The sequence below is a fragment of the Salvelinus sp. IW2-2015 genome, linkage group LG4q.1:29 (genome assembly GCF_002910315.2).
Source record: "Salvelinus sp. IW2-2015 linkage group LG4q.1:29, ASM291031v2, whole genome shotgun sequence".
NCBI classification, from domain to species: domain Eukaryota; kingdom Metazoa; phylum Chordata; class Actinopteri; order Salmoniformes; family Salmonidae; genus Salvelinus; species Salvelinus sp. IW2-2015.
Genome location: NC_036842.1, coordinates 76,109,173 through 76,125,561, shown reverse-complemented (window position 1 = coordinate 76,125,561; position 16,389 = coordinate 76,109,173). Strand labels below are relative to the sequence as shown.

The 16,389-nt window shown below is 44.4% G+C and overlaps 1 protein-coding gene across 1 annotated transcript in view; it reads right to left on the bottom strand.

The window, feature by feature from the left end:
• Positions 1-15,817, bottom strand: part of shank3a (SH3 and multiple ankyrin repeat domains 3a) — a 302,959-nt gene extending 287,142 nt beyond the window's left edge. The window contains exon 1 of the mRNA XM_070443122.1: positions 15,433-15,817. Within this exon, the coding sequence (XP_070299223.1) occupies positions 15,433-15,711 (279 nt within the window). The 5' untranslated portion in view covers positions 15,712-15,817. The remainder of the gene's footprint in view (positions 1-15,432) is intronic.
• Between the last annotated feature and the right edge of the window lie 572 nt (positions 15,818-16,389).

Below are 16,389 nucleotides of genomic sequence, written 5' to 3'. Positions count from 1 at the left end.
CCACCCCAAACCACCCACACTCACTCACATCACTGGTTCCCCACCCCAAACCACCCCACACTCACTCACATCAGTGACCCAAAGAGTTCAACCATGTGGCACAAAGTCACAGAGAGCCCGGAGCAAATACAGCTTCTAATATCCGCTGAACACACACATGCGCACGCACACACACACACACACATTTCCAGGGTGTGTTTCCCATGGCCTACTGGAAGAAGGTGTGTCTGAGTTATCACACACTGAACAGAGGAACCACTAGCGAACACACATACAGATGGAGAGAGAAAAAGGGATTTATAAGAAGTAATTAAATATTACTGAGAGGGAGGATTACAAGTTTGGACATTAGCACATCAATTGGTGTCACCTTGTTAGTCAGTATGTGTTACACCTGTGCTGGCTTGTCCATCTCATTAGTCTGAAGGTGTTTCACCTGTGCTGGTCCAGGTGATATTTTATCTTTATTTAACTAGGCAAGTCAGTTAAGAACAAATTATTCTTTTCAATGACAGCCTAGGAACAGTGGGTTAACTGCCTTGTCCAGGGGAAGAATGACCTTGTCAGCTCGGGGATTCGATCTTGCAACTTTTCGGTTACTAGTCCAACGCTCTAACCACTAGGCTACATGCTGCCACTAGGCTACCTGCCGATATTTAAGAGTGGCTGGCCCAAAAGCTCCAGTTGGCTTGAGAGAAGTGGAGGGTTAACACCTTTAGTTGGCTCTCCCTATTTGATTTCTAGATAAGCAATCCTGATCTTCCATGTTTTCGATTTGCTCCACTTTTTGCTTTGCTTCCCGTCTTTAAGTTTGGTGTAGGTTTTTCTTTTGTTTGCCTCTTCTTGGGCAAATTTAGTGGGCACCTTAAGTTGGGGTGTCTTTTAGGTCACAGTTGTTGTTGCTGGTCAACTTTCAGTGGACCCCATGAGTGTCTTTCAGAACTGCTCCTAAAACCCCACTTGTTTCGTTTCGTTTTGGTTGTTGTTAATGACTGTTTGTCAGGGGATTTTAACCCCTAAATGTTGTCATTATCAGATGTTTATAGCTAACAATTCAATGGTCATAATGAATAGGTATGGTGACATTTTGACAATGTTTTTTTTACATCTCTTGACAAGTTCTCAGAGAAGTTTTACATAAAGGATTGTTGCACATTACGTTTACCCATTTTATGCGAAAAACTTATAGACAAAACAGATTTTAGACGTACTAAATCAAATGGTTTCTCAAAATCTGCTATAAAGATTATACCTGGTTATCTTGTGTTCTCATAGTTTTCCATTATTTCTAATAGTTGTCTCCAATATATCTTCCTTTTAAGAATGATGTCTGATCGTGATAAATAATGTCCGATAGGACCTTTTTATTCTATGAGCAATAGATTTTGCCAATACTTTTGTGTCACAACATTGAATGGCAGGCTTGTGTTTTGCTAGGGCATTTTGGACGGGGTGGGGAATGGGCTTGATCAGAAGGTTTTGTGTTCAATCCCAGTCATGGACACTGTTTTGAATTTTTATTTGAACCCTATTCCAAACCTGAACCCTTACCTGAACCATTCAGAATGAATGCCTATACTTAGGAGAAATGGAACAATACAGAGCAGCAGGAGCAACAAAAACTGTTTGAAATGTGAAGTTTGGAGCAACTTTGAAATTTGACATTTGGAGAATGCGGATGAACGTCTAATTCTGCATTGAGACTGTGAGCGCTTGTTGGACGTATCGGTCGGCTCTAAACACAATACAGCATCAGGTTGAGAATTGATGGGTTTTGGTCCGTAGATTACAGGGCATTTGCTAGCCAAGACAGCCACAAACAGAGTAGGGCAAGGAGAATGGACTATAGCTGATACAATACATTCACAGTAAGAATAGGGAGGTCTGGTTTTTAACAAGAATGGCATTGGCTTGTAGAATACAGTACAATGGAATGAGTCTAAATTGCCAGAAACATTCGGAGAATGGGGAAAATGAACATCAGCCATCACAATACACTCTTAGAACAAAAACATTCCAAAAGCGTTCTTTGGCTGCCTACCTTAGAACAGGCCTGGGCAACTCCAGTCCTGGGGGGCCTGATTGGTGTCACACTTTTGCCCCAGCCAACACACCTGACTTAAATAATCAACTAATCATGATCTTTAGTTAAAAATGCAATTAGTTTAAATCAGAATAATGTGACACCAATCAGGCCCCCGGGGACTGAAATTTCCCAGGCCTGCCATAGAATAACCCTTTTTGGTTGCAGGTAGAACAATTTTGGGTTCCATGTAGAACTCTCTGTTGGGTAGCACCATGGTGTAGCCAGAGGACAGCTTGTTTCCATCCTCCTCTGGGTACATTGACTTCAATACAAAACCTAGGAGGCTCATGGTTCTCACCCCCTTCCATAGACTTACACAGCAATTATGACAGTTTGGAGGACGTCCTCCAGAAGTTATCACAGCTCTTGCAGCATGTCCATCCAATCAAAGTATCAAATAATTTATATTTATTTATTTCACCTTTGTTTAACCAGGTAGGCCAGTTGAGAACAAGTTCTCATTTACAACTGCGACCTGACCAAGATAAAGCAAAGCAGTGTGACAATAAACAACAACACAGAGTTACACACGGGATAAACAAACGTACAGTCAATAGCATAATAGAAAAATCTGTATACAGTGTGTGCAAATGAAGTAAGGAGGTAAGGCAATAAATAGGCCAATAGTGGCAAATTACAATTTAGCAATTTACACTGGATTGATATAAGTGCAGATGAGGATGTGTAAGTAGAAATACTGGGCAAAAGAGCAGAAAAACAAAAACAAATATGGGGATGAGGTAGGTAGTTGGTTGGATGGGCTATTTACAGATGGGCTGTGTACAGCTGCAGTGATCGGTAAGCTGCTCTGACAGCTGACGCTTAAAGTTAGTGAGGGAGATATAAGTCTCCAACTTCAGTGATTTTTGCAATTCGTTCCAGTCATTGGCAGCAGAGAACTGGAAGGAAAGGCGGCCAAAGCAAATGCTGGCTTTGGGGATGACCAGTGAAATATACCTGCTGGAGCGCGTGCTACTGGTGGGTGTTGCTATTGTCATGACGTTGGCCTGGGGGTAGGTTTATGACAGTCATAAATACCTCTTCCCCCCTTTTTCCTCTCCCTACTCTACTGATGTGACAAACGAAAACCCCTTTGGTTAACATAGAGATTCTGGGAACATCAGAAGTTGGGGGGAAATGAACTATATTCTGGTAATCCGACCAACTGAACATAAGCGGTGGTACTTAAGGTATATTATGTCAGTTCGGTTGTCATCTGGCACATTCTCATCAATGATAGAATGACATAAACTCTACTGTGGAAAGTCTACACATCAGAGGTATCGGATTCACCTGGAATTGTTGTTCAATTCAAATTTTTGAATATGAAATTATTTGTGAAGAGATTAAATGTAATTTTAGCTTCCAAATCAGAGATTTGGGTTTTCATAAATTTAGGGCTCTGCTCAACCAGTGGCCCGTCCCTGTGAAGAGACATGGGTTATAAACTTTTCAGACACACCCTTCTCCCTCCACTATATAAGCTATTGACAAAAATTTAACTTCCTGTTCCGAGGATGTGAGGACGACGGTCCGATGTCAGAATGGTTCAGATAATAACTACAGAACGAAGCCAACATCAGCGTGAGCTTTGGTTGCGAATGGTATGAACTTTGAACTCTTATGCACTATAGAAGTGATACCTCCTAGACGTTGAGTTAGCAACAGCAGCTGCAAACGTAAATTAGGACAGACAGAGTATCCCGTCTACCACACAACTATGCAATTGACCACCAGAGACATTCTTCAAAGGACAAAGGACTCGGTTTGGCAACACGGCCTTCCATCTACCACCAACCTACTGAAGCGCAGCTCAGAGTAAATATTTATTGCATTTTTCTTTTCCAAATGGGCGGTAATTTAGAATGCATTAGATATTGTTTTTACGATAGCACAGCTTCGCCCTTTGTTCCTCAGTCTTCCCGCTCTTTCACTCAAACCCAGACCCTTTTCTTTTGTGTAACAAGCTGTCATATCTGTTCCGCCCGCTAAGGACGTTTTCCTTTATGATGTAATTTGTAATCAAGGTATGATTCATTCTGTGTATATGTAATTCTGTGTGATTAGTTAGGTATTTAGTAAATAAATAATTAAAACCAATTTTGTATTGCTGATTCAACTTGTTAGCCAGGGTTCGTGAAGATAACCAAGAATTTACAAATTTCAGATGAGACTGAAATAAGGTGATGATTAATATTGACTGCTATTGATGTAAAATATTACTAGGTCTTTAAGAGTTTATTCGGAAGATAACAGCTCTATAAATAGTATTTTGTGATGCCCCTCCTCTCTAGTTAATTACATTTACATGATTAGCTCAATCAGGTAATATTAATTACGGAGAAATTATTTTATAGAATAGCATGTCATATCACTTAATCCGGCATAGCCAAAGACACGACACTATGGTGACAAGTGAGCTGAGAAGGCAGAGCTATACCTATCAAAGACTTATAGACGACCTGGAGCCAGTGGGTTTGGCGACTAATATGTTCAGAGGACCAGCCAACGAGAGCATACAGGTCGCAGTGGTGGGTGGTATATGGGGCTTTGGTGACAAAACGGATGGCACTGTGATAGACTGCATCCAATTTGCTGAGTAGAGTGTTGGAGGCAAATTTGTAAATGGCATCGCTGAAGTCAAGGATCGGATATTCAGTTTTACGAGGGTATGTTTGGTAGCATGAGTGAAGGAGGCTTTGTTGCGAAATAGGAAGCCGATTCTAGATTTAACTTTGGATTGGAGATGCTTAATGTGAGTCTGGAAGGAGAGTTTACAGTCTAGCCAAACACCTAAGTATTTATAGTTGTCCACATATTCTAGGTCAGAACCGTCCGGAGTAGTGATGCTAGTCGGGTGGGCGGGTGTGGGCAGCGATCGGTTGAAGAGCATGCATTGAGTTTTACTTGCGTTTAAGAGCAGTTGGAGGCCACGGGAGGAGTGTTGTATGGCATTGAAGCTCGTCTGGAGGTTTGTTAACACAGTGTCCAAAGAAGGGCCAGATGTATACAGAATGGTGTCGTCTGCGTAGATGTGGCTCAAAGAATCACCCACAGCAAGAGCGACATCATTGATATATACAGAGAAAAGAGTCGGCCTGAGAATTGAACGCTGTGGCACCCCCATAGAAACTTCCAGAGGTCCGGTCAACAGGCCCTCCGGTTTGACACACTGAACTCTATTTGAGAAGTAGTTGGTGAACCAGGCGAGGCAGTCATTTGAGAAACCAAGGCTATTGAGTCTGCCGATAAGAATACGGTGATTGACAGAGTCGAAAGCCTTGGCCAGGTCGATGAAGATGGCTGCACACTACTATCTTTATCTATGGTGGTTATTATATCGTTTAGGACCTTGAGCGTGGCTGAGGCGCGCCCGTGACCAGCTCGGAAACCAGATTGCATAGCGGAGAAGGTACGGTGGGATTCAAAATGGTTGGTGATCTGTTTGTTCACTTGGCTTTCAAAAGACTTTAGAAAGGCAGGGCAGGGCAGGATGGATATAGGTCTGTAAAAGTTTGGGTCTAGAGTGTTTTCCCCTTTGCAGAGGGGGATGACCGCGGCCACTTTCCAATCTTTAGGAATCTCAAACAATACGAAAGAGAGGTTGAACAGTAATAGAGGTTGCAACAATGGCGGCTGATACTTTTAGGAAGAGAATGTCCAGATTGTCTAGCCCAGCTGATTTGTAGGGATCCAGATTTTGCCGCTCTTTCAAAACATCAGCTTTCTGGATTTGGGTGAAGGAGAAGCGGGGGGCCAGTTTCTGCGGGGGGTGCAGAGCTGTTGGCCGGGGTTGGGGTAGCCAGGTGGAAAGCATGGCCAGCCGTAGAGAAATGCTCATTGAAATTTTCGATTATCGTGGATTTATCTGTGGTGACAGTGTTTCCTAGTCTCAGTGCAGTGGGCAGCTTGGAGGAGGTGCTCTTATTCTCCACGAACTTTACAGTGTCCCAAATTTTGGGGGAATTAGTGCTGCAGGATGCAAATTTCTGTTTGAAAAAGCTAGCTTTTGCTTTCCTAACTGACTGTGTGTATTGGTTCCTGACTTCCCTGAAAAGTCAGGGGGGACTATTCGATGCTAGCGCAGTACGCCACGGGGTGTTTTTGTGCTGGTCAAGGGCAGTCAAATCTGGGGTGAACCAAGGGCTATATCTGTTCTTAGTTCTACAGTTTTTGAAAGGGGCATGTTTATTTAAGATGGTGAGGAAAGCACTTTTAAAGAACAACCAGGCATCCTCTACTGACGGGATGAGGTCAATATCCTTCCAGGATACCTGGGCCAGGTTGATTAGAAAGGCCTGCTTGCAGAAGTGTTTTAGGGAGCGTTTGACAGTGATGAGGGGTGGCCGTTTGACAGCGGACCCAAAACGGACGCAGGCAATGAGGCAGTGATCGCTGAGATCCTGGTTGAAAACAGCAGAGGTGTATTTGGATGGCAAGTTGGTCAGGATGATATCTATGAAGGCGCCCATGTTTTTTTACGGATTTGGGGTTGTACCTGGTAGGTTCTTTGATAATTTGTGTGAGATTGAGGGCATCTAGCTTAAATTGTAGGATGGCCGGGGTGTTAAGCATATCCCAATTTAGGTCACCTAGCAGTACAAACTCTGACGATAGATGGGAGGCAATCAATTCACATATGGTGTCCAGGGCACAGCTGGGAGCTGGGGGGGGGGGGGTCTATAACAAGCTGCAACAGCGAGGGACTTATTTCTGGAGAGGTGGATCTTTAAAAGTAGAAGCTCTGTTTGGGCATAGACCTGGATAGTATGACAGAACTCTGCAGGCTATATCTACAGTAGATTGCAATTCTGCCCCCTTTAGCAGTTCTGTTTTGACGGAAAATGTTGTAATTGGGGATGGACATTTCAGAATTTTTGGTGGCCTTCCTAAGCCAGGATTCAGACATGGCTAGGACATCAGGGTTGGCGGAGTGTGCTAAAGCAGTGAATAAAGCAAACTTAGGGAGGAGGCTTCTGATGTTAAGTTGTCCCGCCTAGCCCTAAGACGTTTTTAACAGAAGTCAGCAGATGAGAGGGCCTGGGGACACACAGGGCCTGGGTTAACCTCTACATCACCAGAGGAACAGAGGAGGAGTAGGATGAGGGTACGGCTGAAGGCTATAAGAACTGGTCGTCTAGTGCTTTGGGAACAGAGAATAAAAGGAGCAGATTTCTGGGGCGTAGTAGGATAGATTCAGGGCATAGTGTACAGACAAGGGTATGGTAGGGTGCGAATACAGTGGGGGTAAACCTAGGCATTGAGTGACGATGAGAGAGGTTGCATCTCTGGAGGCGCCAGTTAAGCTAGGTGCGGTCTCCGCATGTGTGGGGGGTGGGACAAGGGGGCTATCTGAGGCATGATGAGCAGGACTAGGGGCTCCGCAGTAAAATAAAACAATGAGAGCTGACCTAAACAACAGTATACAAGGCATATTGACATTAGAGAGAGGCATAAAGCAATCACAGGTGTTGATTGGGAGGGCTAAGACAACAACGGGTCTAAGACAACAACAGTGGGTAAATGGCGATAAATGGGCAGAGAGGGTCAGTTAGCTACACACAGGGCCTGAGTTCGAGGCTGGGGCCGACAGATAAACAAAATGAAGTACCGTGTTAATGAACAGTCCAGCAAGCATCAGCTGTGTAGCCGAGTGATCATAGGGTCCAATGAGCAGCAATAGATAGTCGATTACTATGCTAGGCGAACAGTGTTCAGGAAGCTAGCGGGCCAGGGATAGCACATCGGCTGAATTACGTCAGCAGATCAGTCGCGATGGATCATCGGGGCGCCGTGTCGACAAAGGGTCCAGGACAAATTGGCAAGAGAGGTATTGTAGTTGGTGTACTTCGTTTGCTAGCCGTGAGATGGGCCTAGCTCGATGCTAGCTCGAGGCTAACTAGTGCATGCTTCTGGACAAGGGCGTTAGCCACAATAGCCACTCGGTAGCAGATAGCTAGCTACAAAGATCCGGTGTAATGGTCCAGAGCTTGCGGCAGGAATCCGGTGATGTAGTGGGAAAGAAAGCAGTCCGATATGCTCAGGTCTGATATCCCGCTGTGCAGACTGGCAGGTATTATCTGGGCTATCCAGGCTAAAGCGGCTGGTGTCCATGCTAAAGGTAAAGACCGCCATCAGTGGCTAACAATGACTAAATAGCTAGTAGCTAATTAGCTGGCTAGCTTCTGATAGCTAGCTTCTGATGGAGGTTCCAATTATAAGGTCTAAAAAATAGCAGATCCGTACCCCATTGGCTGAGGCGGGTTGCAGGAAGGTATATTTCATTCGAAAATGGAAAAAAGAGATTGAAATATAATGAAATGTATACAAAAAAAACTGAAAAAGACTGAATATTCACATGGGACAAAAACAAATACGTCTTACTGCTGTGCCATCTTGGGGAAAACATCTAGTACTGAAAGCATAAGCTACAGCTAGCTAGCATTGCATTGCATAACATGTGTTGAATTCTTGACTCAAAGAGAGAGACAGACAATAGTTGAACAGTTTTTAACAAATCAATTTCTTCCAAAATGAAGGAGAAGCAAGTCTAAACTGCTTACTGACTGTACACTAACATCACTGCATGATTGTAGCGGGTTTACTAACACGTTAGTTCTATTAACTATGTTGACTATGGTGTTACTTTAGTTAATATGGTGACAATGATGTAGGCTGTGTGTAGCGGTTATTATATGGTTTGGCTTTTTGGTATTTAGAATTATTTTAGGATCCCCATTAGCTGTTGCAAAAGCAGCATCTACTCTTCTTGGGGTCCACACAAACATGGCTTAATACAGAACATAAATAGATAAGAACAGCTCAAGGACAGAACCACATCAATTAAAAAAAGGCACATGTAGCCTACATCTCAATACATACACACAAACTATCTAGGTCAAATAGGGGAAAGAGATTGTACCGTGAAGTGTTGCTTTATCTGTTTTTTGAAACCAGGTTTGCTGTTAATTTGAGCTGTTAATTTTTGCTGTTCATTTTCCGTCTCTATACAATACTGTACGCTTTCTTGAATTTGTTCTGGATTTGGGGACTGTGAAAAGACCCCTGGTGGCATGTCTGGTGGGATAAGTGTGTGTGTCAGAGCTTGGAAAGGTTTTTTCACCTGGTCACATACAGCTGATGTATTGTACATTGTAGTCCACAAGTGAAGGGGAAATGTGAGAGGAGGAGAGCGCATAGATGTGAAAAGGAATACAACGTGGCTGCAATGAAAGTGAACTGTGTTTACACGTGATCAGGGGTGTATTCATTCTGCCGATTCTGTTGAAAAAAAATCTTAAACGGAAGCAAACAGAACAAAATTAGGATAAACATACCTGAATTTGTCCAATAAATATTCTCATTTGCAACTGTTGTACTAATGATTACACTCTATATCATCTAGATGCAGGCAAGAGTGTGCAAGTCGGTATTGAATGTGTCACTGGCTGTCCTTTATTCACTTTCTGTCACCTCAAATTTACCTCTCGACCTGTCTGCACCTACGTTGGAAACTTTATAGGCTAGGTTGTAGCAACCTCATGATGGGTATAGGGGAAATGTGAGTATCATGTAGTAGCCTAAACCTATCAATGTTACATTGAACTGGGTGAATGGAATAGGAATGACAGTCTTCCAATATGCTGTAATAGAAATAAGGCCATGCTCATGAAAAAAATATGTAATCCTCCCTCATCTTAAATGGCACTGACCACCACTGCTCTCTCACTATTTAATACTCTCGTGATATTTCTCATTCTTTGTGTGAAGGCAGGTGTTGGAAGATGGGGAAGGAGGTAGGGAGATGGAGGGAGGGACGGGTAGGGAAAAACAGAGGGAGGGAGGGAGATAGATGGAAGAAGTAAGGGGAGCTGGGCTATGCTGGGTCATCCCTCCCTATCTGGACAACAATTTGTATTTTTGGTTTTATTAGGGATCCCCATTAGCTGCTGCCAAGGCAACAGCTACTCTTCCTGGGGTCCAAACCACATTAATGTGTGTGTGTGCCTGTGTGTGTGTGTCTCCTCACAGTCTGCATTGTTCCATAAGATGTAGTTTTATCAATTTTTTTAATTGCCAATTAAGTAGGGAGGGATATGGAGAGAGAGCGAGAGAGAGATAGGGAGGGAGGGATATGGAGAGAGAGAGGGAGGGAGGGAGAGTTGGGAGGGATATGGAGAGAGAGAGGAAGGAAGGGAGAGTTGGGAGGTATAGGGAGAGAGGGAGTGAAGGAGGGAGAGTGGGAGGATAGGGTAGAGAGAGAGAGGGAGGGGAGAGTTGGAGTATAGGGAAGAGAGAGGAGGATAGGAAGGGAGAGTTGGAGGTATAGAGGAAGAGGGGAGATGAAGGGAAGGGAGAGTTTGGGAGGTATAGGGAGAGGGGAGATGAAGGGAGGGAGAGTTGGGAGGTATAGGGAGAGAGAGAGAGGAAGGAAGGGAGAGTTGGGAAGTAATAGGGAGAGAGGGAGATGAAGAAGGGAGAGTTGGGTAGGAGATAGGGAGAGAGAGAGAGGAAGGAAGGGAGAGTTGGGAGGTAATAGGGAGAGAGAGAGAGGGAGGAGGGAGAGTTGGGAGGTATAGGGGAGAGAGAGAGAGGGAGAGGAAGGAGGGAGGGAGGGAAGAGAGAGTTGGGAGGATATGGAGAGAGAGAGAGGAAGGAAGGGAGATATGGGAGGTATAAGGAGAGAGGGGATGAAGGAAGGGAGATTGGGAGGTATAAGGGAGAGAGAGAGAGAAGGAGGGAGGTTGGGAGTATAGGGAGAGAGAGAGAGGGAGGGAGAGTGGGAGGGTATGGAGAGAGAGAGAGGAAGGAAGGGAGAGTTGGGAGTATAGGGGGAAGAGAGGAGGAGGAAGGGAGAGTTGGGAGGTATAGGGAGAGAGGGAGATGAAGGAAGGGATTGTGGAGGTATAGGAGAGAGAGAGATGAAGGAAGGGAGAGTTGGAAGGTATAGGGAGAGAGGGAGATGAAGGGGCCGAGGAGAGAGTTGGGAGTCGGATGGAAACTTGTCTCGTGCCACTGCTACTGTGAAAGAAGCTAAAATATGCAACAGGGGAACGTGAGGTGCTTAACTAAAGAAGAGCACGCACTGAACAGGAGATTTCTGTTGTGTGTGTGTGGGTTGTGTGTGTGTGTGTGTGGTGTGTGTGTGTGGTGTGTGTGTGTGTGTGTGTGTGTGTGTTGTGTGTGTGTGGTGTGTGTGTGTGTGTGTGTGTGTGTGTGTGTGTGTGTGTGTGTGTGGTGTACTCACACTACGTGAGCAGCCTGTGGAGGAGAGGGCTAGACATGAGGCGTCAGAAAAGTGATGCAGGTGGCAGAGAAAAGGTAGAGAAAGAAAAGACACTTGAGCCAGAAGAACGGGCAAGACGCGCTTAAAAACGAGGGATGTGGTAGAAAGTGAAGAGAGAGAGGGGTGGAGATATAAAATAGATAGGAAAAGAAAAGAGAGGAAAAGAGACGGGGAACAAAAAGAGGCAGAAAAAAGGGTCTGGGAGAAAGAAAGAGTAAAAAGATAGAGAATATAGAGTTAAAACAGAGGGAGATAGATTAATGATCGGTTAAATTACAGCAGTCAGTTTAGAGCTATTGTAGTTTATCTACATTAATCATCATCAGTAATACGGTATTATCAGAGAGAAGGGGAGGGAACGAGGGACGAGGCAGAGAGAGATATATACAATATAGAGAAAGATACAGACAGATAGAGCACAGGCAAGTATGTTTGTATGTTTGTTTATTCCATGTGTAACTCTGTGTTGTTGTATGTGTCTAACTGCTTTGCTTTATCTTGGCCAGGTCGCAGTTGTAAATGAGAACTTGTTCTCAACTAGCCTACCTGGTTAAATAAAGGTGAAATAAATACAAATAAAATAAAGTGAGCAAAGACGCAGGAGGGGGAGAGTGTATCCGTTGCTGTTGATGCATACTGTAAGTAGTTCCATCCTGACTCATGTCATACTAATTATGGTTTGGTGGAGTTTCATATCTTAAAGCTGGAATCTGTAGCAGTGAAACTGCCGTTGCAATATTACAACAACGAAGACATTACTTCAAACAATGAACATCATTGCACACGCGATACAACAGCATAGTATGTACTGTGCTTTCTTTTTTTACGATGCAGGATGCTTCTCTTCCCCGTTTCAAAAACTAAACTAAAACGATAACAAATGTGCCTGGGGCAACCAGTGGCGCTGTTCCACCTGAAGCAGATATATCTCAGCTTTAAGTCAATTAAATGTATAATTTAAAAGCTTGTCATCTGTCAGGTCTGTCCTTGAAGCGAAGCCAGACAGTCTATAGGATGGATGACAGCATTATAACTAGACGCCACTTAGGAGACTGACAAAGATATTGGAAAGCAGGTGTACATGGTGGTGGTTATGTTGATTCTCTACACTCAAGATAACAACATTCATAGAGATACCAACTGGTCCTGAAGACCCACACGGTGTGCCACAAGCAGGGTGTGTGTAATCTTCATGTACTGTACCATAATTAGCGTGTTAGCTACCTAATTTCGTATGTGTGTGTGTTTGTACAAACGTGTGCTCGTGCTTGTGTGTGTGTGCGCGTCTACCTGCCTGTTTCTTTGTGTGTAATTGTTGGTGTATTACTTAGGCTACTGTATGTGTTTTGTTTTTCGTTCTGACTCTGTGTAACCACATTAAGAGCAGTCCGTTGGTATACTGTGTAGTGTGTGTAGTAAGGCTTTTATCACAGCCAGAGAATCTCAGGGGCCGCTGGGAATTCTGAGTATTCTTCTCTTATCCTTTCTATCTCTTTCTGTTCCCATCTTCATTATTTTCCCCCCAGTCCAGCTGACCATAAGGCATGCAGTGTCTGAGCTTGAATAGGCTAGATCACTTCAGCTAGGCAGGCAACAGCTAGGAAAACACTACAGCACTGATGCCAACGCTACATTCTACACTCAGTGCAAAATATCCCCAGGATCTAAACAGATAATATTGCAGTGAATTTGGGAGCGGATGCAAATGGGAATCGAACCCGTAACTTTGCATCTCTTAGTCCAACACCTACAGCAAGATAGTATGCCAACAAGACAACATATTGTAACAAGATGGCTGGAGTTATAAACAGGGAGTCTTCATTATATGATCAACATATTCAGGGGTAGCCAATGGCCCAAATGACAAGACTTAATACCACAACCATAATAATGATCACATAGTCAAACAGTCTCTCATGTGTCTTCTAGAACAGATTGACCAGCAGTAGAAACAAAACCAGGACAGTAGCAACACCACAGTACTGTAACGTTGTACTGTACCACGGTAATGAAAAGTTAATGCCTTGCCTTGCCTTGTTGCTATATAAACAGAAACATGGGCTATGTATCACTTTAGCGTCCTCACCCTCCATCTCAGTGGATTCTGCTACAGAGCTAGCTGTCCCTGACCAGACGACTGTGGGACTGTATTACATTCACATTACTCTATTATTCATTCTTAGAAAGACATCTGAGTCAATTCCTTCCTCAGTGAATTCATATCACACACTTTAATAAGTCATATTACTCATCTACGATCATCTGCAGGGGCTTTGATATAAATAACATGACTCCATTCCTTCCCGCTGACTACGGATTCAATTCTGCTTTTTCTTTCTTGTTCTTTCTTTGTTTGAACCCAGACCTCATAGTGAATGGGTGAGCGTGTGGGAGGGACAAGTAGGGAACAACATTTCCATAATTGTACTTCCCCTACTAGGCTTTGTTCCCTTTGGTGAAGTACTGATTCAGCTTGACCCTCTGGTCAGACATTTCCTAAACCTCCTAATGGTTTAGATGAAGCAATAAAGCATGATGATTATTGTAACAGCCACTCTGGCCTCAGGCTCATACAATAGTATACTTCAGTTGTAATACCATTGGGATTACAGCATTGTACACAGTATATACTGTAGTTACATAGAGTTCCAGGCCACCACCCTCCATTAAGAATGCTATTACACATGACCTGCCACAACATGCCATAGGAGTACCATTTCATGTAAAACAATCAAACCTGGCTGGGATGCCTTTTACATGGCTCTCTATAGACTTTTCACAAACACAGAAATCAGATTTCCTACCAGTCCAGTGCAGTTTGATTTCAATAGCATGTGTGTGGGTTAAGGCTAATAGATTTAATTAACCATAAATCAACTTAGTACAACCTTCTCCAACCTCTACAGCTCCAAACAGCCCTGCAGTGGAGAGAGGGAGATGACGATAAGGGAATTCCCTGTCCTGACTGTCCTCGTTCCATCTCTCTCTCTCATTAGTAACTGTCAGTCTGTCACTCAGGCCCTGTGCTCTGAGTCCATCTGGCTGGTGAAAGGAGAGAGAGGAGAGAAAGAGAAGAGGGGTGGCTGAAACACACACAGCCTTATTAGCATCTGGACATCTGCTCTGTCCCCTGCCACCTTCTGCAACCTACTGCCAACATCTGCCACACACACAGGCACACACATGCACACACAGGGACATATACACAGGCACACATTTATGATCACGCACAGACACACACAGTAGCTCAGAGAAGGGATCCATGCATAGTGAGGTGTGAGAAATGCTTGAAGGGATCTGAGCAGGGGTTCTGCAGTCATTTAGCCAGACAACAACCAACAGCAGGTAGCAAGCAGGCAGCTGGCAGGTAGAGAGCCAGAGCACAGGGGAACAGGGCCTAGGATATCACTCAAAGCCTGAAACAGTGAACCTTCATCCCAGGAGACATCCCCATCCCCAAGCCCCAGGGGAAACACCTCCACATCACTTATGCATGCACATACACAGATGACGCGCACACACGACACACACAGAATATATAAGCTTGACAGTTCAGAGAAAACTCTTCCCCCTGCTCTCTGAATTAACAATGCCACACACAGGTCTTCTCTACACCTTTACTTGTCTCCTTATACCTTTCCCTCCCTCTCTCCCTCCCTTTTCCATCCATCGGTTTACTCCTCCCTCCCCTTCTCCCAGTTGTCAAGAGCCCAGTTGTCAAAGTCAGCTGCAGCTGACCTAATGAAGAGGTAGAGATTTATTAGCGAGAGAAAAAGAGAGATAGAATAGAGAGGGAGAGAAAGAGAGAGTGAGAAGACAGGGAGAGAAAAAGAGGAAGCAAACAATCCGAAGAGCAAATGAGCAAATAGAATAGGCGAGAGTGAGAAAGAGAGAAAGACAGAAACACAAAGAGTAAAGGCTGCAGAGAGAGTATAGGGAACAGATAGAGAGGATAGGAGAATAGAGCGAGATCCGACAGAATGGTATAGAAGGAGAGAGGCACCAGTAGCTCTCTCCCTCAGTAACAGTCCAACAGTATGAAAGTGAGGCTGTAACTCACCGTCTGTGCCAGGTCCGGTATTCCGATGCGGATCACCAGCGTGTTGCCCTGTGCCTGCGCCATGCCTCCTCCTGCACTGGGGCTCCGCTCCCGAGCGGGACGGAAAGAGAAAACACTGACAGAAACGGGAATGCCGCTGTCCTCTTCCTGTGAGCTGCCGCTGTCAGAGCTGGCCCCCTGGCTGCCGTTGGTGTGTGTGTAGGGGTGTGAGTGTGTGTGCTGGTCCTGCTGTGGAGAGCTGGGTGGCTCATGTTTGCCGGCTGCAGGACGCAGAGGCATGCTCCGTGTGAGTGGCTCGCTCTGCACTCGCTCACTCCACACACACACTGCTCTCACTCGTTGGCTCACGCTCTCGCTAAACACACACACCACTCGCACCGCACATCACTTGCCTGGGAGAGAAAGAGAGAGGGAGAGAAAGATGAAGAGGGATTGGGGAGGAGAAGGGGAGGGGGGGACAACAGAGGATAAGAGGACAAAGGGGAGGGGAGACAGGGAATAATTTTTTGAAGATTTAGATACAGTAAGTAACAAGGGGATGTGTGACAAACTGAGAGGAGTTGAAGACATGAAGACATGAGTGCAGAAAGGAATAGATAATCACTTCATGGTGTGTGACTTAATAGGAGAGAAACATCCTACAATCTCCAACAGGCATACATACTTTGAAATAAATTAATTAGAGAAGAAGCAGACTTCTGAAATTGAGATTAAAAGCAACACAACAAACAATTCTTATTTTTTGAGTACAAAGGTCTATTTCTGAAAAGATCCTTCAGTCACCTTTAGGTCCAACAAGAGAGTGAGAAAAAAAAAAAAAATATATATATATATAGAGAGAGAGGAGTTTCTGAGGTGACGAATACTGAAATACAGTTGAAAGTGAAGCGTCAAAGCAGTGATGATGTCACGCGGGACTAGGTTGGCGAAAGAACCAGACGCAGAGAGAGAGAGAGC